The sequence below is a fragment of the Typopeltis vanoorti genome, chromosome 11 (assembly GCF_054136105.1).
Source record: "Typopeltis vanoorti isolate ZY-2024b chromosome 11, IOZ_Tvanoo_1.0, whole genome shotgun sequence".
Lineage (NCBI taxonomy): Eukaryota > Metazoa > Arthropoda > Arachnida > Uropygi > Thelyphonidae > Typopeltis > Typopeltis vanoorti.
In genome coordinates, this window is record NC_143559.1 from 20,470,790 (window position 1) to 20,497,499 (window position 26,710).

Here is a 26,710-nt window from a genome sequence, read left to right on the forward strand (position 1 = left end):
TTTGGATATAATCTATTCAGTGAGTCCTTGGCCTTCCACATGGCCCTCTGGCTTGGCAAAGAGGGTCTGCTGAGGGAGCCTCTCTTGTGGCATTCTGACCAGGTGCCCGTACCAACGTAACTGTGATCTCTCAACACGGAAAAGCAGCAGTTAAGTATTGAGGATTTCCTGGATTGAAGAGCTTCTGACTCTGTCGAGTATTGTCATCCCCGCAACCCCCTCGAAGGAACCTCATTACAGCTGCTTGGATTCATGTCTGCATTCTTTTGGTCATTACCCAACTCTCATGACCATAGGTGAGGATGGGAACATACTGTATTAAAGACAGCCAGCTTTGCCTTCTGGCTTAACTCCCACTTCAATACTACCGAACAGCCAAGCTCCTGCAATATTGAGCTTGCTAAGCCAATTTGAGTATCTAGCTTTACGTCCCATTTTCCATCATTCGTGAATATGGACCTAAGATATTTAAACTTCTCCACCTGCCTCACTGGGACTCCACTTACATGTAGAGTGCACTGGGATGGTTGTCTTGAGACCACCAATGTTTCAGTTTTGGCCACACTGATCCTCATTCCAGTGTCTGCACAAACAGCTACAAACCTATCCAGGGTCTGCTGGAGGTCATCTGTGGAAGAGCTAAGCAGAACTACGTCATCTGCAAAAAGCAGATGTCCAATGCTATGTCTTCAGATTCTGACACACTCACTGCCTCGGCTGTGCCTATCAATCCAGCCTATAAATATTATGAAAAGGAGGGGGTGACAGAACACACCCTTGGCAGAGGCCAACGGAGACTGTGAAAGGTTCAGACTTTGTGCTGTTTACCCTGACACAAAACTCTGGGCATTCATACAGGGACTTGATGGCAGCTAATAGTTGGCCATCCACTCCATACTTCTGTACTACTTGCCAAAGCTTATCCCGAGGAAGCTGGTCATATGCCTTCTCCAACTCCACAAAACATGTGTAGACATTCTTGGCATATTCCCAAGATTTCTCAAAGACTTGCCTTAAAGTGAAGATTTGGTCAGTTGTGCTTCTACCAGGACGAAAGCTACATTGTTCTTCTTGGAACTTTGATTCAACTATGCTCCTGCACCGTCTTTCCAAGCACCTAGCATACACTTTCCCAGGCAGGCTGAGCAGAGAGTTGCCAGAGATAGTTACTGCAATCCTTCCAGTCTCCCTTCTTGAAGACTGGTATTATTATGCCTGTCTGCCATTGCTTTGTTGCTCGCCCAGATATCCAAGTAGCCTGACACACTCGCGTCAGCCAGAGAACACCGTCTCGATTTAAGGCTTTTAGCATTTCGGGCCGAATTTCATCATCGCCTTGCCAAAGTTTAGCGATTTTATTGCTAAATGGACCTCTTCTGCTGTGAGACTAGTCATTGCCCCGATCTGCACCTCTTGGATGTCCACAACTGCTGGGCCACCCGAGTTAAGAACTCTCAAAGTATTCTCTCCATCCTTCTCGGTTGTTAAAAGTGCACCATCAGAGGCCTTAATTGCCCTTGCTTGCACGATTTCTTCCCTCGAAGGTGGCAGATGGTCTGCCAGAATACTTTGTTTGCATTTGCATAGGATGAGTCTAATCTTTCTCCAAAGGATTCCCAAGCCTTCTGCTTTGTTGTCTTTACTGCCTCAGCATACCGCAAACGCATCTCAGGTAGATATGATATATATCATTATCATCAGTAGTCCTAACAGGCACTTAAGCACCTGTGAACTTTCCAAGTATTCTTGGACTTCACAACTGTAACTTGAGGATAAGGTGGTCAGCCCTATGCTTCCTGGTGTGACTTATGCCTGTAAATGCAGATGTTCATGGGGGCAGGTTGCCTGTTCTGGGGGACAAAAAAAATTAAGTTTCCACATGAAAAAATAACCCTCTCCCTTTGTATGAGACCTGCTAACTAATTTTTTGTTGAAAGAGACCAGATAAAGTTCCTCATGTCACTGACGGGAATCGAACCCAGGTCTTTCCGATCAAAGGGTTTTGTCTATTCCGACTGAACTACAGAGGCTCAGGATATATATATATATATATATATATATATATATATATATATATATATATATATATATATATATATATATATATATATATATATATATACAGGGTTGTTCAAAATTCCATCAATAAACTTTGAGGGGAGGTAGAGAACATCAAAATCAACCATATTCACATAGGAAAGCATGACTGGAAACGCGACCAGAAGGTACTAACAGGGACACAAAGATACAGAAATAACACAAGGCAGTAAGTAGTGTAAAAAACTATATTAGGTGTAACTGAACAGTTCAATAGTAGTTGGATACATAATATGGTTTCACATCAGATGCTCAAATTATGACCATTAGCAGTGATGCGTGCCTGACACCGACGATGCATCGATTGCCATACATTTTCAAAACCTGGAGTTTCCCAGATATTAACAGCAGCGATGCCGATTCTTGCCATGAGGTCCATGTCAGAGGCAATAAGCATTTTGTACACCATGGCTTTAAGGGTCCCCACAGAAAGAAATCAATGCTCGATAAATCAGGTGAGCATGGGGGGCTATGCAACAGGTCCACCATGCCCAATCCATCAAGCACCCAAAGGATCTGTCCAAATACTGACATACAGAAATGCCAAAATGGGCTGGAGCCACATCTGCCAACGCAGAGTCATTGGAACAGTGGTCAGTATATCCAGCAGAACTTCTTCCAGAAAAGTCCGATACTTCTGGGAGTCCAGTTGGGGTGTAACAGGTATGGGCCGACTAAACAGTCAGCGACGATACTTGCCCATACATTAATGGCAAAGTGTTGTTGTGCAGCATGTGGGTTCTCATGGGCCCACACATGAGCATTGTGGTGATTGAAGACCCCTTTGCAGGTAAATGAAGCTTCATCTGTGAACAAAACACAATTTGGAAAATCTGGGTCTATGGCACTTTTCTGCAGAAATCACTGCGCGAATTCCACACATCAAGGATAATCTTCAGCCATCAGTAACTGGACCCGTTGCAAATGAAATGGATGTAAGGACTCAGAGTGCAAAATGTGCAATACATTGGATCGAGATACTCCTATAGCAGAGGCACCGGCATGTGTGCTTGTCTCTGGATTATTGTCCATCACATGCAACACCTCCTCCATGGCAAGATTTTGCATCGATCATGGCCGCCCACTATCATGCCTGCGATCCCTGAATGATCCATAGTCACACAAATTCTGATGCAAATGTGCAAACATTTGGTGATGCGGTACACATCTGCTTAGGTACCTTTCGCGATATATTCGTACAGCGGCTCATCCATTACCATCAGCTAACCTGTAAACGAGGCGCATGTCTGCTATTCTCAGCGTTCATAAAATGACGCATGTTCTTTGTACGACGTCGAAAGATCTTGTATGGAGAGCAGTGGGTGAGCAGAATGCACTGCCTGAGAGAATGGTTAGTGGAAATGGTTAAATACATTTAAGGCACAGTTTAATGATAAGTATGACAGTGGGACCTCACACAATGAATATTTTGATTTCATGTAGGTTTCATGATAATGCTAATAATAATAACAACAAATACACTAAAAATATATCTAACATGTCTAGACCATAATGACAAATATACAACTACATAGTGCAGACAGAAGTTGGTTAGTGTGTACCTGTGTTCAGTCGTTGGTTTTCTAGAAATTCCATATAGAAATTGATTAGAGGAAGGAAGGGACCAGGGGGCGGGTCATGCATAGGCACTGCAGAACTGCAGCACCCCCAATTTTTCTCAATATATGAATATATTTATTAATTTATTTATATTTGCTTGTAATATTTAATTTTATCATCAACAATCCTATATAATTCTCTTATTTTGTATAAAAAATAATAAAAATCCATCTTGTAGCACTTAGGAGGGCAAAAGATGCTAGCAGCACTGTGTTTACCACAGTGTCATATTGCTATGCGCGCAAGCATATGCACGTTATAGTGAGATGCAAGCTATTAGCGTAATGCGGCACTGTTGTTTATATGCAGTTTGCACCAGTAATAGAGTGTTTGTAGTGCTTATCGTGTTTACTCCGTCTCTTTAAATATTTGGACATTACAATTAAAGACATAACATTTGTTATAGTTCTTATTTTAGAACATTATTGGGGTTATTGACAATTATGACCTCAGAAATGCAACCTCAATAAATAAGTTCTGTGACAGTAGTGACTAAGTGAACTACAAAAACAAATTTTCACAGTTGACTCTCGCTGAGAAAGTTTCTATTAAAATTAGAGGCCATCCTTTACCCAATATTCAAATATCTCGGCCAGGAATAAGCAATGATAAGAAGTATATTAGAAGTTATAATACAGAGTGGTATAAAAAGACAAGTTGGCTATGTGGTTGTGAAGTGAAAAATGCACTATTTTAAAACTGCTATTTTGGTAACAAGAAATTCAAAGTACTGTGAGAATTCTTCAAGGACGTTCATTGCTGAATCAAAGGAAGTATGTGACTGCATATGTGTTGATATGGAGGAAAGGTATTCTTTCACTAAACATTTAATAGCTGCTAAATTATTTGACAAGGATAAATTAGTTAATTTTAAGAATAAATTGCCTACAGAAGAAATAAAATTGACCACTGAAGCATATCCCATGATCAAGAAAAGAAAAACTTGAAACTGAACTTCGAGTGTTCTACAGTAGACCCGACATGCATGATTATTGTAATTTAAGTGACTTGTTAATTAATTGACTTTTAAGTAATTTTGAATTATACCAAACTGCATAATTTTATCAATAATAAACAATATTTTTTCATGTTTAATTTTTTTAACATTTTTACCATAATTTTGATATTTTATCCAAACACGTATACACTGTACTTACGGTGTGTATGTATATTTTGGAAGTTGCAGCACCCCCACGATTTCAAGCCATGAGCCTCCACTGGTAGGGACCATTGCAGTCTCATCAGGCAGTTTGTATATTTTTGTTTCCATGAAAGATAATCTGAATATATGGTGAATTTGAATTCAAATATGTCAGTGGAAAATATATCTTAATAAGGCCAATGATATCTGTAAGCAGTACACTAGTAAATAAAGTAATATCAAAAGATTCAGACATCATGGTCAGCTTTAAGTTAAGATTTCTTATTAATGTTTGAAAGAGCAGAATTTTTAATGAAGGACAGAGTGCTGCCTGTGAGAGGACAAAACTGATTTTGCTGATAGTCTGTAGGTGAGCTGTCAGTGTAATCAACTATTAGATGATTCAAGCATTTTGTTGGTAAAATTTTAGGTCCAGTATATCCAATATTGTTTAAGTTGATAAGGTTTTAGTTTTTTGATAATTTCTTTTGGGCAAACTGTAAACTTTAAAAAAAAAAAAAAAATAATAATTTATGCATTTTTTTCCTCTGAGATTTAATAGGATCTTGATCTGTAATCTGGTATGTAGAAGAGTCTTTAAGACTGTTCTTTATTTTATTCTGTTTGATCCAATATGAGAGTTGCATTACCCTTATCTGCTTTGGTTATTGTTGTATTGAGGGATTCAGATTCGAACAGAATGCTGGCCATGTCCAGATAAATATAAATATTGTTAGCCAGTGGGAGGATAAATCATAGATACCATGTTCAATGTTGGTCATGGTTTCTAGGACTGATGGCAAAACTAAAACCTTGACTGAGGCTGCTGATTGCCTCATTTTGTAAGTGACCACAATCAAAAATAAATTCATTGTTACACAAGCTTGTAGTTAGTTACAACCAGGATGTGTGTTTAGTTGTTGGAGGGCTTCAAATGTTTTCACATGGGAATAATTCAAGGATGGGAATAAACTTGAATACTATCCCTATTTCCTATATTGAGGATAAATCTAAAAATATGGCTAAATCGTTCTGCAAATATAATCTCTATTTGCAGAACCTCATATCCAGTCAGAAGCCTTCATCTTGTTGGACATCCTGAAGTGTATAAAGTTCCTTGTGCGTTTAGCCTACTTTGGACAGACTGGTATATCTCTTAATATCTGTTTTGAAGAACATAAAAACTAAATTTGCTTTCATCAGTATGACAAGTTGGGACTAGTAGAGTATTCTCTGGATACTTTATGCAGGATTAAATGGAAGAAGGTAACCATGTAGCACAGTAGAGAAGCTGTGAGGGGATGAAAAAATTCCCATCGAGTCTGACTCCATGGAAGTTGTGGCTATTTTTGGACTAGTAAGCTATGAAACACCTCCCTAACCTCAACACAGATGGCTGCATTAATTTGCCAAAATCTAGGAGATGGTCCTTTGAAGACTACATTTAGCCTGACTTCTCTGAATTAGCTATGTTTATATTTGGCCTAGAGGTCCCCCCTTGATAGGATATTAGTTCTTTTTAGTTACATTTTCACATGTTTATAAAGCTTTCTGAGGATGCTGTGTGTTTTACCACAGTTGTAATTTGTGATCTAAAGATGCTATTTAGAAAGCTAGCAAATTAATTATTTATTTTCTTAATTCTAATTTTGATGTTCTTTGCTAGTTAAGTTAGTTGATCTGATTAAAATACAATAATGAATGAAATGATAAAATTTCTACATTGTGATATGGCTGCAGTATATGAAATTAGAGCACTCTTCTGTAGGAGTCAGTATGATCTGTATGTATTTATCAATACCTATGACTTCATCAATAACCATTTTGATGCTAAAGAATTCATACTGTAACAAAGCATATTTCTCCACACCCACACAAAGCTGTTTACTGTTATCAGGAAGACCAACTCTTCACACATTCAACCAGCTCTGTGGGTACCCTTCATTGATAATATTTTTGCAGAATAGCCCTACTTAAAGCACTTTAGAAGAATAGTGTGGTGATAGTTTAGAAGGAAGTGACAAGTTTAGATTCTAAACTATCACCACACTCCAGAATTATGAGCAGAGTTTTGGACAAGCATCAGCAAGCTGTATATGGAGGTGCATCATCCCAAAAGAGGAAAGCCACTAATAATGTGCCAGGGGATTTGTTTTGGGGCCATTTGTTCAACTTATATATTAATGATATCGGAGTAGGTATAACTATAGATATGCAGATGATGGGAAGATGAGGAGTCAAGTGGATGTTGCAGCCTTAGAGGAGGACTTAAATTGTATGAGCAGGCAGGTACGTGGAACTATCAGTTCACTGTTGCAAAATGAAAGGTTCTGAAATTTGGTAAGTAATGATGGGATGCAAAATATACACTTGATGAGGAAACTCTGAAGCAGCAAGAGGAGATGAGAGATGCGAGAGTGGTGGTGGACAAGGACCACATTGCACAAGTTGTGAAGTCAACACATCAAATTATGCAGTAATGTGGAGGACCTTGATATGCAGAAATATGTTATTCCATTGTATATAATGTCTTGATCAGGCCTCATATAGATTATTGTGCACAAATTTAGTCACCTGGTTTTCATGGTGATGAGGACATGTTCACAAAGGGTCAAAAGACTGATTAAGGTGGTAACTAGTCTTTAGAATGTGGGTTATAAAAATATTGAGGGAATGCAATTTGCTAAGTCTTGTGAATAGGAGGAGACGAGGGGATATGATTGAGACATATGTTGATCAGGGATTGTTACAAAGCTAACATGGAAGAAATTTTTCATAGAATGGGGAAGAGGCAGGGAGAAAAAAGAGTCTACCCTGAAAACTATAAGGAGGGCATGAGCCAAGCAGTGAAGAGTAGGTTCTGTGGTTGGTGAGTAGACTGCATTGTCTGAGATTTCAGTGAGTGAATGCAGATGCATTGAATGAGGTTTCTGTGCAATAGTGACGAGTCCTTGACTCCATGGATGTCTGGCATTAATAATGATAATAATTTTCTCTACAGATGCTTCACTGCATAAAATCTACAGTATTATAAAATGATTATAATCTCAAAATTATTACTATTATTTCTATTATGTGACACCTCCAAGGACTCACTGCAGAAGGGCACTCTGCTATGCTACACACCCTTTTTACCATCTCCCCTACTGCTTAACTTTCCCACTATACACAACCATCAACACCATCTACCACCTATCACCAGTATTTTTTTCTATAAATTGTGTATGTTCTGATGGTCACTCATAGACAAACACATTCCAGTTTATACTGTTACTCCTAGAAAAAAAAGTGTTCATCCCTGATGTCAGCAAGCATATCAGAATATGACACTAAATTCTAAAATTCATTACATTTAGTTCCCATGTTTAAATTGGTCAATAAACTTAAATTTATTTATCAATCAGGGACAAACAAGATCCATTATCACTTCCTGGTTTAGTCAGTGAAGAAAAGGATAACAGCAAGTGGGAAGGATCGACTGAAACAATGGCTTAAGTATCATTCGATTCTAATACATAACTTTTAATCTGAATTGTATAAATTAATTTTTTTTTGTCAAACTTTTATTTTTTGAATGCTAATAGTTATGAAATTGCATTGATATTGTTCTAGCATGTAGCACTTGAACAGAAGAAGCTGCTAGGCTGGTTAAGCATCATCCTTCTGTCTGTTTATTTCCCCTTAGTCTACTAATTCCTTTTTTTTATAGGAAGGAATAAGTTGCTTATCCTGAAATATCTGTACATTGGTATTTGGTATTAAACTAATTCATCCCAATTTTATTGTGCATACATACTGAAACAATTATAAATGCATCCAAGAGGAGAATCTTTATACAAACACTTTCAACTAAAGATGAGTTTGCCAATCTCATATGTTTAGATAGAAAAGATGCAGTGAAACAAAAGTACTATTCGTAAGTGGTAAATAGCATAGTGTGTAGATGAAGCATTAAGTATTATAGCTGGTGGACGGACTGTATGGTGTGGTATAGATTGCCATCCCACAATGAGTCCTTGGAGGTATCACATAATAACAACAATAATAATTATTACATCTAGGCCTATGTAGCTCAGTGGAAGTTGCCCTTGTTTTCTTTACGCTAGGCTGCCCAAAGATAGACATACATTTTAGTCTAATCGCCAAGTGGAGGAACTTTTCTAAGCCTTTCTTTGACCAGTTCCCAAATCAATCTCTGGCACAGATGTAACACATCAAATTATGGCAGTAACGTGGAGGATCTTGACATGCAGAAATATGTTATGGTTCCATTGTATAATGTCTTGATCAGGCCTCATATAGATTATTGTCCATCCTGCTTGCCCATCAATGATCTTATCATTGATGGGCAAGCAGGATTTTCATCTCATAAACTCAAGAAAATTGGCTACTGGTGGACTTTAAACTGCCTATTCAATCTCCAAAAAGCTGGATAGGATTAAAAGGCCTCACCTCACCTAATCCCTATAAGGGAATAAAAGGCATTAACTGATTATTATTATTTATTATTATACAAATCCAAGCTAAAGATAGTAAGTTTTTAAATTAGTGCTTTAAAGTCTGAATCTTACCTGTTTCAAATTATTTACCACATTATAGCCTTCAATCATAGCACTTCCTTCAGTAAGAAACAAATCACCAGTTAATAACCTGAATGCAGTAGTTTTTCCTGCTCCATTAATGCCAAGAAGTCCAAAACATTCTTCTTTATTTATTGCAAAAGTCAGGTGATCAACTGCATATAAATAGTTAAAAACTTTGGTAAGATTATGAACAATCAGTGCCTTTGCAGAAGTTTTTTGTTGGTCTAAATTTTCAACTTCCTCTCGTTCACTGTTCACATCATCATCTTCACAAGATTCAAATGGTGCAGGTTTTACTGTAGAAAATCCTTTCTTACAAGGAAGTTTATCTTTAATGAAGTACCACATTCTGGTGGAACTTGTTTCAATCAGAAAAAGCAAACCTAAAAATATAATGCCTTCAAAAACCATAAAAAAGATATCACGACCACATCCCCAAATCTTCCAACTTAAAGGATGCTGCTTCACAAAACAATGGGTTCCACAGTGATCTGAAAGGGAATATTATTTAATATGTCACATATTTAATGTGAATAAAAGTACTTACTAGTTAATACAGCAACATATTATAGATAACTTAAATTTCAAAAATGTAACTTTGCCTTATTGAGGGAATGTGGGAAGGTGGCCTGCAGAATTTGGTGAAAGTAGTAGTAGGAGGAGGACAGGTGATATGATCGAGACTTTTAAACTGTTGAGAGGCATTTACAGGGTGGACACTGGGGAGTTCTTTCGCTTGGTGGAAGAGTGGGAAGAAGCGATGACAAGGGGGCCATCCCTGGAAGTTACGAAAGGAAGCTGTGAGCAAGAGGGTGAGGAGTGGTTCTTTGCATGGAGGGTGGTTGAACAGTGGAATGCATTGCCTGAGAGAGTGGTGAGAGCAAGAACAGTCAATGAGTTCAAGGAGTGATAGGATAGACTTTGTGTTTCCTAAGAAGGACCTCCCACGACGAGTCTCGAATCCTCCATGGAGGCCTGAATAATAATAATAATTATTATTTCCTCACCAAAAAAAAATACTATAAAGGAGAGATCACTTTTGCTGCATTAAGGTAAGCAATCATTATTCTGAAGACTTTTGGAATGGAAAAACACTGTCAAATTATATTAAAACTTAAAATCTCATCTCAATTTAGATAAATTGCACTAAGTTTTTATTTATTTATTATTTGTTTACATTTTTGTTTATTTTAATATTATCAAAATTAAAGAATATTATTATTATTTCTAGGTCTCCACAGTATTACAAGGATCATCATGGGAGGCCAAACTCTCTATGGACTACAACACATATAATACATCACCTTTCACACATTACAACTTGGGACACTCACCACCCATTCACCTTTCTCCATACAAAAAAATCTTCCTTCCTTACCCACCTGACTATTATACATTTTCCAGAGATACTGCTCAATCTCCCCACCTGTTATGCTATGCAAAATTTCCTCTATATCTATCTAATAGAATCCTATCTCGATCAAATTATTCCTTCTCCTCTCTGCCAAGCTCTGCAGAGCATGTTCCCTCATCTGTCCTTATATTCAACATTCCAGAATCCTGAAGGGGGAGGGTGGATATCTCATCACTTGTCTCTGTACTGTCTCTAATGTTTTCTTATCATCTAAACTATTCAGGTGAGTGACCAGACCTGCAAATGGATAACATGGCCTAATTAGTGCTTTATACAGCAAAAGCATCACCACCTCCTTATCATCCATACTTGTAATTTTCCATAAAATGTCAGCATTTTTTCCCACAACCTTTACAATGTGTCCCAGACACCTCAGCAATGTATCTACCATCCCTTGTTCTCTTGCAGTCTCCTCCACCTCCTAAAGCAAAGTTCCTCTGATACAATACACTTTGTTCCATCTTCTCTGGTCAACATGTATGCCTTTACACTAACAGCACTGAATTGATACCCCCATTCATCTGCCATTCAAATGTTCTTGTATCTAACAACATCACATTAGAGCAGCCCTTTACATGATTATATCCCATATGTAACCTATTATCATAATTGTTATTTAAAATTCCAGACACTTCCCATTGTTGAACTACTGCTTTCCCATCTTATTTCCCAAATGTATTAAACATTTTCCCCAATTACCCATCATGAAATCTCTCTCTCTCTGATTTGCATGCATGTGTAGACCCACACTTCACCGTGTAGGTGTTCAAAGCCGAAACCCTACGAAATAGGTTGGTTAATTCTTATTCCAGGAGTGTCTTATGTCTGTAGATGTGTTCAAGGGACCAGTTCGCCAGTTCTGAGGGACAATAAACCTGAGTTTCTATGAAAAAACCCTCTACTTCTGTATGAGACCAGCTAACTCACCCTATGAAAGTTTCTCATGTCATAGATGGGAATCGAACCCCATGTCTTTCCGACCAAATGGCTTTATCTATACTGACTGAGCTACATATCATGAAATACATTAACAAATTACTCGCTGAATGTTTGTACAATATTTTGAGTGGCATCTTAATATGTATAGTTCCTTAATCCTTGAGGGACAGAAGTTTGTTTGGGTCTGTCAGTAAGAAGTTCAGTGGAAAAAAGGTACTGAGTTTGTGCCATTTACTGTGGAGAGTGGTATATTTGGGTGGTATCAACAACAAAGATGGCATGAAAATTCCAAGGATCTGGATTGCACACATTCGGCCTACCTAATATATAAGATCCGGCATAAGTCAGGACTCTAGCCAATCTTCAGCTAGTATTAGAAACCATTCCATACCAACTGGCTGGAATGTACATTTATAATCATGATGCTAATATATGTATATAGATAGATACATAGACTTGTTGTTGCACCCAATGTATTTCTACAACCAACAGATAACACTAATAGTAGGACTCTAGTGTCGATGTATAATTTTTTTTTTTTTTTCCAAAGGTCAGGCCAACAATTGTTGTAGCAGTTGGTCAGTAACTTTAACCAGTTTGATTGTATTGTAGCTTGTTTTCTGTGTATAGTTGTATGCTCCAGAAGATGTCCTTGACATAAAGGTTGAAACGTCAAATGTAGATTTTAGTTATATTAAACTAAAGTTTTTATTCAAACACGGTAGTTGTCTCCATAATTTTTAAAAATGTAAATAGATTATAAACATGGCAAAAAAATTTTTTTTTAATTATTAAATACATTTTTAGTTACATAGATCCAGTATAAATATAATAGAAACAAAAATTATGAAGTTTCACTTTTCAATATTAAAAAAAAGTTTAATGAGATAAATAAGAATGTTTCTTTTGGAAAGAAATTATTGCCACAGATAGGTTCCAGGTCAGGAAGCTAGTTTTTTTTTTTTTTTTTTTTTTTTTTTTTTTTAGGTCTACAAATTACAGAAAACCCAACTTTAAATTTGTAGTTCTTCCTGAAATTCAAACAGTTGATTGAAGACTTTTTGATGCAAAAAAGGCTAAAGAACTTCAGTGTGAAAAAAGAAGTTCATACATAGTGCATTCTTTCTTCCAGGTACCACACTGAAGGGTTTAAGGTAGATGGACTATATTTGCAGCAATTGCTGTTTACACGATCAAGATCAAGCAAGTGTCACTAAGGATCAGAGAGAGAGAGAGAAGCAGGCAGAATACGAATACAAGTGTGAGAAAGTGATTATGGCAAGGCAGAGTGGTGGAAGTATGACAGGAGGATGAGAAGGATATGAATGAAATTCAGCATAAGTAACATGGAAACAATTTGGAGAAGAGCAAAGTATAGAACCAGAGTAAGAAGAGATGGGAGGGGGGGGGGTAGCCTCAAAGAAGCTTGTATATTAATATCCGAAATAAGAGAACCAAATTTATGGCATTAATTGAGTTGGTATACTCGAAGATAATTAACATTGCTTAGTTAATTGAGGATGATATACTAGTGAGAGTAGAAATGGATGGAAGTAGAATCTTCAGAAAAGAGAAAAGAAAGTACTGATAAGGACAGCAGATTGGTTGGATAGTTATTTTTGATTTAAGGCCAAAGCAATTAAAGCTATGATGCTAGCATATTGTGTCAATTTAGTGGCACAAAAAACCTGAGTTTCCAGGTGCAAAAATACTGTCCCTTCCATACTGAAACTGGCTAACTCACTTTCAGTTAAAAAGCCCTCATAAAAGTTCTTCACATCCTAGATGGGAATTTGAATCCGGTGGCAGCAGAGGAACTGTGTCTGCTCAGAGTAAAGGTGGAACGTACGCATAACAGTTTTGAGGTAATTTGGTGTGAGACTGAAATTAGAATAGTGTATTTAATTGAAGGTTGTTATAGGCTTATAATATGTTATAGACCTGTCTGTACAGTTAGCCTAGTGGCTATGTGCTTCGCAACCATATGCCTGGGAAAGGAGTGTCCTAGGTTCGATTCCCGTCACTGACATGAGGAGCTTAAGGATGTTTCTCAGACATAGCCAAGTTAGCCGGTCTTGGGCGTAGACAGCAAGTTTTCTCCCAAGTTTATCTGGGGCTTTTCCTCCTGCAAACAGGCAAAGCGGCCCCTGAATGCGGAAGGTGATCCTTCCTTTTGCATGTTTAGCATCCTTGTGAGATGTTTTAATTATTGTTATTGGAATGGAAGGAGAAGGAGGCACATGGAAACAAGGAAGTGAATATGTTTAAGTTTCTGATAGAACTGTCCTAAGCAACAATGGTGGATGTGATGATATCGTTATATAATGTTGTTGTGAATGACATATCAACAATGCACTGATTGGTGTAATAACAAGATACTGGTTTGGGAGAGGATCAAGCAAGGAAGGGTTACTGTGAAGAGGAGATATATGTGGAATTATATGTGGTGGGTGATTATGGAAGTTTCATAGTCACCTAACAGCACTATGGGCTATGAGCTGTGGAGAAAGAGAAGTTGATAGAGAATGGAAACTGATTAGAACATACCCAATACAAGCAATATACAAATATATACCTAAAGCTAGGCAGATAAACATAGCTGGAGTGAAATTAGGCAAGCAATGTAGGAAAAGATGTTATTATAGAGGAGGTGCAAGATGGTAGTGATTAGATGCATGAGAATAAAATGCAAGCTAGAAGAGTAACGAGACGTATGATAAAGTGCTGTGTGTGAAAAGAAATTGCTACTCAGTTCAAAGAAAATTCAAGGGAATTCTGTTAGGTGGAAGTCAAGATTAGATGTTTATGGTAGAACATCAACCAATGCAAAGGATATAGGGGAATTATTTAATGAACACTTTGTTAGCATATATTTATAGTATATAAACAAAGCTGTGCAACATTTAGCAGCAAAGCAAATGATAGAGGTGAAAGGTTCAGAGGTATATAAAGGCTAGATGTTAATAAGCTGTGGAAATGGATGACATATCACTACATATTTTAGAGAATGAACAATAGTTAGTTATATCTCTTGAAGAGAGCCTTTGTAGTTCAAGTAAGTATCAATGATACCCTTTGGTTGGAAAGACCTAGCTTTGCATATCATCTAGGAGATGAAGAACCTTCATAAGGGCTTTTCAGTTGAAGGTCAGTTAGCTGATCTCATATGGAGATGATAGATTTTGCTCCCAGCTTTTTATCCCTTCCAAAACAAACTGGCAAAAAAAACACAATTTACAGATGTAGCAGAGTATGCAGATAGGATTAACTGCCCTATCAAACATTAAACAGGTTTTTACACCAACACCAACTTATTTGGCCATGAACAGACTATTGGATCCAACACAAAAGGGAAAATAGATTGATGAATAGATCTTGTTCTGGTTGTTTAATGTGAGCCTTGAGGAAGGAAGCTTCAGTTGAAGGAAGACAAAATAGTGCCATTGCACAAGCATGGGTCTAGAAATTTCTAATTATAGACCAGTATACACATCTGCAGTGGCAATTAAGATATTTGAGAAGAAAACAAGACTGGGTTGATGAACATCATAAGATTCACTGTGATGGATAGTGTGAGTTTCTGAAGTTTTGCTTTAGCAATCTATTTATATATCAATGAAGGTATTAAATAAGAAAGACTCATGCAGTAATATTTGTAGATTTTACAAAGGCATTTCATTGAATGTCATGCGATAAGTTGATATACAAGCTAGGAAGACAAGGATAAATACCAAATTTTAGAGATGGATTAGAGATCAACTCTCTAGATGACAATCAGTGGTTTGTTGCAGTACTTGTTCTTTAATTCCCCTTGCTGTTTACCTGTCTAAACCTACATGTCAAAGTTGCCATGGATGTGAAGTGCATATTAAAATTGTAATACTGTTACATTGAAATATATGATGGATATGAAGTGAATGAGGAGCAACATATTTCATCCATATAGATGTGTACCTTATTTTATTATTATTATTCAGGCCTCCATGGAGTCAAAAGACTCATCGTGGGAGGTCCTTCCTAAGAACATAAAGTCTGTCAAGACTCATCGAGGGGAGGTTCCCCCTAAGAAACACAAAGTCTATCATACCACTCCTTAAACTCATTGACCGTTCTCGCTCTCACCACTCCATCAGGCAATGCATTCCACCGTTCAACCATCCTCCATGCAAAGAAACCACTCCTCACCCTCTTGCTCACGGTTTCCTTTCATAACTTCCAGGGATGACCTCTTGTCATCACTTGTTCCCACTGTTCAACCAAGCGAAAGAACTCCCCAGTGTCAACCCTGTAACCACCTCTCAACAGTTTAAAAGTCTCAATCATATCACCTCTCCTTCTTCTATCCACCAAACTCTGCAGTCCATATTCCCTCAGCCGATCCTCATAACCAAAATTGTACAGTCCTGAAACCATCTTTGTCATCCATCTTTGTACCCTTTCCACAGTTAATTTATCCCCTTCAAATCCTGGGGACCAAATCTGAGAACAATAGTCTAAGTGTGGTCTGATCAGAGACTTATACAACAGAATGATAACCCTTTTATCTCTGCAGGTCAGTGTCCTTCTCATAATTGCAGTAATCCTCTGTGTTACTTTCACCACCTTTTATTTGTTAATAATATTTCATTTATTTCATATGGATTGAGGGAATCTTCAGTTGAGAAGAGGCATAAGAAGTGATACTAATCGAATTAATATGCTTGCAGTTGTAACATGAATAAATGAAGAACAAGGTATTGTCAAGTGTACAGTTATAAGGCTGTATATTGTATTAATGGAAGTGCTTCAGGAGATGAATGAAATTTAAGATTTTGAGGCAATCAATGACAGACAGCAGACTAAAGTTTAGAAAGTACATTGCAAGTGTTGCAAAGGCTATATGGCACATTGCTATGATGAGAAGCGGGCTCACAAGTAAGGAGAAGGAGATTGTTGTGCCACTGCATAAAGCACTGGTCATCTGCACGTCAACTGTTGTGCTCAGACTTCATAATTTTCAGTGTGATGTGGAAAGTATAAAGAGAGAGAGAGAGAGAGTTGGTTGGTTGGTTTATGGTCAAAAGTACAGCAAGTCATATTGTGCTACAGCAAAGGTTACAGCAGTAGAGAAGGTATTAATAAATGGTGAGGGATAAATTAATAAATAATATGAATGTACAAAAATTAAGTTAAGGAATGCTATATTTACATATAAATAAAATTTATAATCAAACATTTAAAGATTTTTAATTGGTATACTATAAATTAAAGATGCCAAGAAATTATATTCTTGGTTTAATCCTTTATTTAAGTGCAAGCAAAGTTTTCACATGAAATAGCTTCACAAGGTCTACTTGTATATGGATGCCAGTGACTTCACATCAATTGTCTTAGTATCCCATAAAGCAAAGCACATATACTTTTGGGTATGCATGTTTGGCATTATAGGATACTATGACAATTAATGTGAAATCATTTGCCTCCTATATAAGTTGCCTAGTCGTGATGATACTTCATACATAAACTTTGTTTCTTTACACTTGGATAAAGGATTATTTTCCTGATCCTATGCAGTCACAAAGATTCATGATGGAAGGTCAACACTAATAAACAAAGTCTGTCATGCCATTCCTTAAATCATCCAACGTTCACCATCCTCTCAAGCAATGTGTTCCATGCTCCTACCACTCTCTATGCAAAAAGCTTATTTCTTGCCCATTTACTCATCACCTAATTTTTGCAACTTCCAGGGAGGGCTTCTTGTGATTTTTCGTTTCCTGTTTTACCATATGGAAAATCTCTTTGGTGTTAATATGATAATAACCCTTCAACAGCTTAAATGTCTCGATCATATCCCCCCCCTTTGCCTTCTATTCACCAAACTCTGCAGTTCACATAATTAACATTGTGCATTCCAGAAAACATTTTTGTCATCCATCTCTGCACCCTCTCCAAGGTTACTTCATCCCTTCAGATCCCAGTGACCAGATATGAGCATAGAAATACAATGGAACCAGCACACTTTTATCTCTTGTGGTCAATGTTCTCCTCAACATTGCTGCAATTCTTTGAAATGTCTTCACAACCTTTGCAACATGATCTCAGAACTTCAAATTTCTATCTACAATCACCCCAAGATCCCTTGCTTCCTCCACTTCTTTCAGTACAACTCCAGCAAGTGAGTATGAAGATTTTCTTCTGCAGATCCTAAAGTTTCATTTAGTTGCATTAAAAGCATGTGCCCACTCTTCCAGCTTATTGAAATCTTCTTGAAGAGCCAATACATCAGCACTATTACTAATCCCTCCCAAGCTTCACATCATCTGAAAAAAATTAACATCTCCCTGTAGTCCTGTGAAAATATGATTGACACAAAGAATGATCCACAATGGTCCCATGACTGAATCCTGCAGAATTCCACTTGTAATCTTCATATTCCCCCAATACTGCTGCTCAATATCTATCAGAGGCAAAATCACCAATGCAATCCACTAACCTGATATCAAAATCAAAACCTATATGATACGATGCAACTTAAAAATCAATTTGTCATGTGCATTCCCGTCAAATGCCTTGAAAAAAATAAAAAAAATGACAGTGTAAGACTTACATTCATTCACTACTCTTGTTACTCTATTTGTAAAAGGTAACCAGATTACTAACAAATCCATGCTGGCCTGCATAAATAATTATTACCCTCATCTGCCCAATTCTGTATACGAGTTTTTACCAGTTTCTCCAAAATCAAAACAATTACAGTCCCCATAATGATTGTCCGCTTTGCATTTGCCAAACCAATTTGCCTAAACACTCTATTGAGTGCAAAGGAGATTCAGTGCTCTCTTGCGCTTTTCCATTAGTTTAAGAATGCATACAAGGAAATGTTTCTGTCAAAGACAAGTACCAAGAACACGATATCAGTTGCTACTGGAAAAATGGTTTGTCCCATTCTTAATTCAGGATCTGGGCGAAGAGTGTGTTTTTGAAAGAATGTGCAAATTTTGTCGAAAAGATCTTTTTTTCTACTGAAAATCCGAACCCATTACTAAGAGCTCATAGAAAGACATAATTATTATATATACACTGAGTTAACTTTTCATCGATTCACATATTTGGTGTGACAATGAAATATCACATGATATCAACCTCATGTGCAGCTATTATAAATGGGCACACCTATCCTCTGTATATAATCAGTAAACATTTGTCAGTAATGGAGAAACGTGGTGACGTAAGCCAATTTTGGAAATGGATGCACTTGTTGGTTGCTTCTGTACTACTGTATCAAGGATGCACCAGAAATGGATTAACCATGAACAGACATCCAGCAGAAGAGTTCCCATTGGTCAGCCACACATGGTTGAACCTAGAGGTGAGCATCGTGTGTCATGACTGGTATCTCAGAAACAATGTGCAACAGTCATATAGCTCACTCACCAGTACAACAGTGAGGCAGTTCAACCCATTTTCACATGCACCATGCAGCTTACTTTTCTTTGTCTGGGGGGTCCACATCTGGAGACCAACACGGGTACCCATGTACTCACAAACAAAGCCTCACATGGGCCAAGGAACATCAGCAGTGGACCCTGAACAGATGGAAGGAGGTCGTCTGGAGTGATGAGTCCCATTTCCTGCTGATGGACGGGTTTGCATTTGGCATAAACAGCATGAAACCCTATTCCTTGGTAGCACAGCTGGGGTTCAACAGACCAGTGGTATTATGGTCTGGGAAGCTTTTCCCTGGCATGTCCTGGGTCTGTCGGTTATCATCCCGCAAACACTGAATGCTACAATAAACTGTTAGCCAAACATCTTCATCCATATCTGCAGGAAGGTCTACCCTGACCACAATGCCATCTTTCAAGAGGACAGTGCATCTTGTCATCGGGCTTGTACAACTGCTGAGTGGTTGGAGGAACATGGCAATGAATTTGCCACATTGCCTTGGTCCCCAAACTCCTCTGACCGTAACCCGATTGAACATATGGGAGATACTAGAACAGGGTGTAAAAACTGCTGATCCTCCTCCATGAAATGAGCGTGAACTGACGGAGTTGTTGTTGTTGTTGTTGTCTTGTCCTTTGAAGAGTCTTAGATGTTTCCGTGCGCTCTTTGTACTGCTTTGGCTATGTCTGTGATTTTGTTTGTATAGAGCTGTTGTTCAGGATTAGGATCTATTTCTTGCAAGGCTGCTGTAATTGCTGGACAGGTAAAGATGTGAGTGGGTGTCAGTTCCGTATTGGGGCAGTTGTTGCAGTTTCTATATGTTCTCGTATCATCTGTATTGATCTTCATTCCTCTATAATGTCCTGTTCGTAGTCTTGCTATCGTAGTGGAGGTCCTTCTGTCAGCATTGATCTCGGGAATTTGATGTTGTATCACTGATTTCAATGGAATTAGTTTAGCTTTTGCTAGTGCATTGGCATCAGCAAGAGTTATCATATGAGTTTCTTGGTTGAGTTCTCTGGCCTCTTTTGCTAATTTATCAGCTGCTTCGTTGTGATCAATGCCTACATGAGCAGGAATCCATTGTAGAATGCAACTTTTACCTAAACACTTTAGATGATTTAAGAGTTTATGGATGTCTTGTGTGAGCTTGGTATTGCCATTTTTGATTGCCTCCATAGCTGATCTTGAGTCACTGTAAATTATAATTCCTTCAGATTGTTGAGATGATGATAGATTTAAGTAGGCTTCTAGTGCTTTAATTATTGCGTAGAGTTCGCTGGTAAAATTGGAAGCGATTCTCCCAGATCCAACTTTTATTGAAAGTTTTTCACCTTTCGGGAGTAGAAGGAGAACACCAGCGCCTCCATTAATCATATTGGTGTCTGATGATCCATCGGTATAACAAATAACCTGTTTGGAGGATGAAAGAAGGTTGATGGTATTTAGGCCTTTTTCTTTAAGCATTTCTTTTGGTTCTTTTTTTGTACAGAGTTTGGTAAGGTTTAGATTTATGAAGGTATTTGAAGGTAAAGGACTGGAAAATAGAGGTTCTTTGTTTATGTGGACATTTAGCTGATCAAGACCTATTTCTTTCCTGATAGTGTCATCATATTGTAAAGTCGATGATCTGTGAAGTCTGCAAATTTGGTTCCAATGTTCATAGGTTTTTAGGGAGACATGATCACTTTGGTAGCTTCTGATATTATTTATGAATTTTATGGTGGCAAATTTTCGTCTGTCCTCCAGCAGGTCAAGCCCACATTCCTGTTGGGCTCTGATGTTGTTAGTGGATGAGACTGCACCAATGATAATCTTGGATGCTTTTGCTTGTATTTTGTCTAGGTTTTTCTTTACCGATGAAGCCGAAGGTGACCAGATAGGTGCTGCATATTCCATTATTGGCCTTATTAGTGTAGTGTAAGTAGTTTTGAGGATTTTTGGCTTTGCACCCCAATTTGTTCCACAAAGCCTTTTCAGTATATTTAATTTTTTTAGAGCTCTGTTGGAAGTGTTAGAGATGTGTTGTGCAAAACGTAATTCCTGATCAAGCGTAATACCAAGGTATTTTGGATTTGTGACTTTTTCAATTAGCTTGTTATTGATCATGACTTTGGGATTGTAGGAATGTCTATTTTTCCTGTCTGTACTAAATGTACTTAGTTTTGTTTTGTCTGGGTTGATTTTAAGTTTGAGTTCGTTTGACCATTTTTCTAATCCTCTCATGGATTTGTTTAGAATTTCCTCTGATTCTTTGATTTTAGCACTAGTGTGCCAGATGGCTATATCATCTGCATAGCAAGTTACTTTTGTGTCTTCTGTAAGGTAGGGATGAATATTATTGACATATAGAAGGAATAGTAAGGGACTGAGTACTGAGCCCTGGGGAACACCAGCCCAGGTTCTCCGCTCTTTTGATATTGCTGTATTGATTCTGACTTTGATCTTTCTTCCTCTGATGAAATCAGCAATCCAGATTAAAGCGTTTCCTCTAATTCCAATATCATGTATTGTTTGTATTAATTTTTTGATCCAAACACGATCAAAAGCAGCAGTCATATCAAGGAATATGGCAGTTGTGCAACAGGCATAAGTTCAGTTATGCATGAAAGATGTTCGACATCTTGTGGAATTTGTTTCTAGCCATTGCTGCACAGATAGGGGGACCAGTGCATTATTCAATGGGTATTCCTAATGCAAAGCTAACTCAGTATGTGTGTATTTAAAAAAAAAAAAAAGAATAAATGACAAAGCTGAGAGATAAAAGTAAAAATATTATTTTAATTAAGTAAATCATGACTAATTTCATCTTCATAGAAGACTTATTCGAGTGCATAACAAGAGGAAATAAAAATGTTAATACGTTAACGCTTTAATGTATAGTTTTTTGGTCTTTTGCAATTTTTGTTGGTTGTTCCTCTTGTTATGCACCCGAAGAAGTCTTCACAGAAGACATGTATGAAAGATAAAAGTATTTTTACTTTTATCTCTTTTAGCTGAGAGATAAAAGTATTTTTACTTTTATCTCTCAGTTTTCAGTCATTTATTCTTTTTTAAAAAATATGTCTCTCAGCCAAGTAAATCTGTTATATTATTATTACCCCAAGACCTCATGGAGTCGAAGACTCATCTGGGAAGTCCTTTTATCACACACACAGCTCATCATACTGTGCCTTAAACACGCTCAAACTCATTGCAGACACCACACTCTCAGGCAAGGCATTCCAATAATTTACAACTCTGCATGAAAAAACCTGCTTCTCACTCCCCTACTCATACTCTCCTTATACAGCTTCCAGGGATGACCTCTGGTTCTCCCCTAATCTCCCACTATTTTCTGTAGAACCTCTCCAGCATTGATCCTATGACAACCCCTTAATAACTTGTAGGTTTCTATCATATCTTCCCTCCTCCTCCTCCTGTCCGCAAATACTCTGCAAGTTGCATCTTCTCAATCTTTCCTCATCCTCGACATTCCAGAGGTTATAAACTACCTTAGTCAGTCACCTCTGGACCCCCTCCAACATTTCTTCATCCTTCTGAAAACCAGGTGACCAAATCTGGGCACAATAGTCCACGTGTGACCTAATCAAAGCCTTATATAATGGAATAAGAATCTCCCTACTTCTACAAGTCAGTGTCCTCCACATCATTCCCACAAGCCTTTGTGTTGTCTTCACAATTTTGGCTATGTGAACCCTAAATTTCAGATCCTTATCCACTATCACCCCCAGATCTCTTATTTCCTCCACCTCTGGCAATATATCCTCACTAAGCATAAATTCTGCATCCCATTATTGTTTTCCAAATTTTAAAACCTTACATATTGCAACATTGAACTCATATCCTCATTCCCGTGCCCAATCACTCAATTTATTCAAGCCTTCTTGTAAGGCCACATCTTCTCTACTCTTCATGATTCGTCCCAACTTTGCATCATCTGCAAATAACTGAATATCTCCATCCAAATCTTCACCAATATCATTAATATACAAGTTAAACAGCAATGGCCCTAGAACAGATCCCTGAGGCACACCACTAGTAACTTTCATTTTCCTGGATATCCCTCTCCCATACACAACTTGTTGATACCTATCAAATAGCCAGTCTCCATTCCAATGCACCAATCTAATATCCAATCCAGTTTGACTATCAACTTATCATGCGTTAATCTATCAAAAGCCTTTGCAAAATCTACGTATATTAGTGTGTATCCTTCTCCTCTGTCCATGAAAGCAGTCACCTTATTGTAATAAGTAAGTAGGATTACTAAAACATGACCTCCCTTTAGCAAATCTATGTTGTCCATCAAAGATAATACCATTGTTGTCAACCCAATTCTGGATCCTAGTTCTCATAAGCTTTCATATGATCAGTTCTTTAGCACATTCCATTAAAATATATCGATATCTCACATAGTCTTACTGATGTCTAGAGCTCTTGGTATTTGGAATGCATAGTCTTTATCTTCTAATTATTTACCCATCCTTATCCTGCTAGGAATAAAGGCTGCTTTAGGATAAAATCTTCTTCTGCAGCTTATCCACTTAGGTAGGGTTGCTGTTTTTAATTAGTCCCCTCTACATCCTCCTGTCTTGGGCTGCAACCAAATGTACATTCTTCATCCTCAGGTCCTCCTCCTCCACAAGCTCCCTCCATCTCTTCTTTGGCTGCCCAAGCTTCCTCCTCTCCTGCATATCCATCTGCATGACCTTTTTTCTCATATATTCATCCTCCCTTTTGTCACATGACCAAACCATCTCAACCTTGCCTCCTGTATCTTCGCTCCTAAGTTCGTAACTTTCACCGTTCCCCTTACATAGTCATTTCTCAGATGATCCTTTCTGGTCACACTGCACATCCACCTAAGCATTCTCATCTTTGCTACCTCCGTCCTGCTGATGTTATTTTTTCTCAGGGTCACAGTTTTTATAGTATACATCATATCTGGTCTCACTACTCACTATCTCACTACTATTCTGTAGATTTTGCCTTTCAGATTGATCGCTACCCTCTTATCGCATAGCACTCCAGCCATCTCTCTCTCTCTCTCTCCGGTTCCTCCATCCAGCTTGTATCCTGCATCCCACTTCCTTCTCGGCCTCTCCATCATCTTTCACTGTTGAACCTAAGTATCTGAAGTCCCTAACCTTCCTGATGACATTTCCTTCCAGCTCTGGATCTGTCTCTTGGCTGCCATCCACTTTACAACACACATACTCTGTCTTACTTCTGCTCAGTCTTATACCTCTCTCTTCCAGTACTTTCCTCCATCGTTCCAGTTGCCGCTTATCCTCTTGATTCTGCACACAGCATGATGTCATCCACATACAACATTGTCCAAGGCGCATCTTCTCTCACCTCTTCCGTCACCACCTCCATCACAATATTAAACAGGAACGAACTTAATGCTGACCTTTGATGCAAATCAACTCACTTGAAAACTTTATCTCTCACAAGCAGGTCTGAACTCTTGTCTTCACGTTTATGTACATCTTCTGCACCAACCTAACATATTTCTCTGGCACCTTCTTCTCCCTCAGACACCTGCAGACTTTTTGTCTTGGCACTCTATCATACACTCTCTCCAGATCAATAAACACTAGATGTAGCTCCGGTTGTTTCTCTTGAAACTTTTCCATCTGCCGTAACCCAAAGATGACATCCATTGTCAATTGACCAGACATGAAGCTGCTCCTTTGCAATCTCCACCTCCTGCCTCAGTCTTCCATCAAGAACCCTTTCTAGGATTTCCATTGTGTGGAATATCAACTTTATTCCTCTGTAATTTTTACAGTCTTGTGCATCCCCTTTACCCTTGTAGATAAGGGCAAGAGTACTTTCACTCCACTCCTTGGACATATTTTCCTATTGGCAAACTTTTATGAACAGCATATTATATCTATTATATCATCTCACTTGTTCAATCTACTACTATCTTCATCTGGCAAGCTCATCCATCCACATTCATTTTTACTCCTACTGGTCACATAGCAAAAGACCGTGAGATTCTCCTTGAATTGCAGCACTGGTTTCCTCTCATATTCTAATTTTTCTCTCTTTGTTATAATAGCCACATTCCTAGGCTGAGCCATATATTTGCAACTGTTCTACAACTCTCTCTCTCTCTCTCTCTCTCTCTCTCTCTCTCTCTCTCTCTCTCTCTCTCTATATATATATATATATATATATGTATATGCTTTCCATAACCTCTTTTTCATCAGCAATTCCTGATTGACTTTCCTATATTCACATTATTTATTCCAAATCACTATCTTCTTCACGTGAGACATACAATCTGCTTTTGCTGTTAACAAATTTTTCTTAATAAGTTCCCATGCACTACCAGCCTCTCTTCTTTCAAATTGCTTCATCCATTGTACTTCTCTGAGCTACTTTCTAAGTTTGTTATAGTCAATTGCCTTATAATTCTACATAAATTCCTTCCATCTTGATTCATTTACATGCCTATTCATCCTCAAAGTCAGGACTGCATTGTTACTAACTGGGGAGGGAGGGAAAGTGTGACATTTTAGTCACAATTCAGAAATATGATACTATAAAAATTGTAACTAACTGGGGGGGGGAGAAGTGTGACATTTTAGTTACAATTCAGAATATGATACCATAAGTTCAAGCCTCATGATCTTCGTGTTCATGTTCTCTCCACCACAAACTGATTAAAACATTTTTAATCAGTAATAAACATTTCTAGAATTTAAATTTAAATTTAAAAAAAAAGTTAAATTTTAAGTAAAAAATTTTAACAGTTCTCTTACTGCTGCTTTCTGTGGACAGTATATATGGTTAAAATTCTCCAAAACAGTCACTTTACTCATTTTGCATCACTTGCCAGACTAATCTGCCTAAACACTTCCTGCTCATCATCCATATTTTCTAGTATATAGTAACATCTCACTAAATATCCTGTTCTATCAGCTTCTGCCTCGCACCATATACTCTCAAAGCCATTAGTGTCATTTCCCCTTTGATTACCTCAAGAGGGAGCAGTTCATCTCTTGTTATTAGTAACACTATTCTATTCTGTTCCGCTTCCCTATCCTTTTCAAATATACTATACTCTACTCTTCAGCTAGGTCTGAATCACATCTATGATATGAGGATCCTTTATCCTTTATAAGGATGTTTCAACTGAAGGTGGGTTAGCCAAGCTTGAATAGAGATGGAAGAGAATTTTTCATCTTGCAAAACAGGCAATCCAGCCAGATAATACATATAATTTACAGATGAAGATGGACTATGTCCTTATACAGCTTCTAAGGATTTCTCCTGAACATGCATAGAATTAATTGTGCTATTGTGGCATTAAGTTGGTTTATAAGAAGCCAAAATTACAGGACAATATTATTAACACCAGATACCCATTGAGTCAAAAGATTCATTATGGGAGGCAAAGACCGTTACACATACACAGCTCATCAAACCATACTTTAAACTCATGCAATTTATCTTGCATTCACCACAACA

At 37.8% G+C, this 26,710-nt stretch overlaps 1 protein-coding gene across 1 annotated transcript in view; it reads right to left on the bottom strand.

Annotated features, from left to right (window-relative positions):
* LOC150101354 (phospholipid-transporting ATPase ABCA3-like) overlaps positions 1 to 26,710 on the bottom strand; it is a 305,741-nt gene that overhangs the window by 136,760 nt on the left and 142,271 nt on the right. The window contains exon 11 of the mRNA XM_090400778.1: positions 9,430 to 9,932. Coding sequence (XP_090256904.1) covers positions 9,430 to 9,932 — 503 coding nt within the window. The remainder of the gene's footprint in view (positions 1 to 9,429; positions 9,933 to 26,710) is intronic.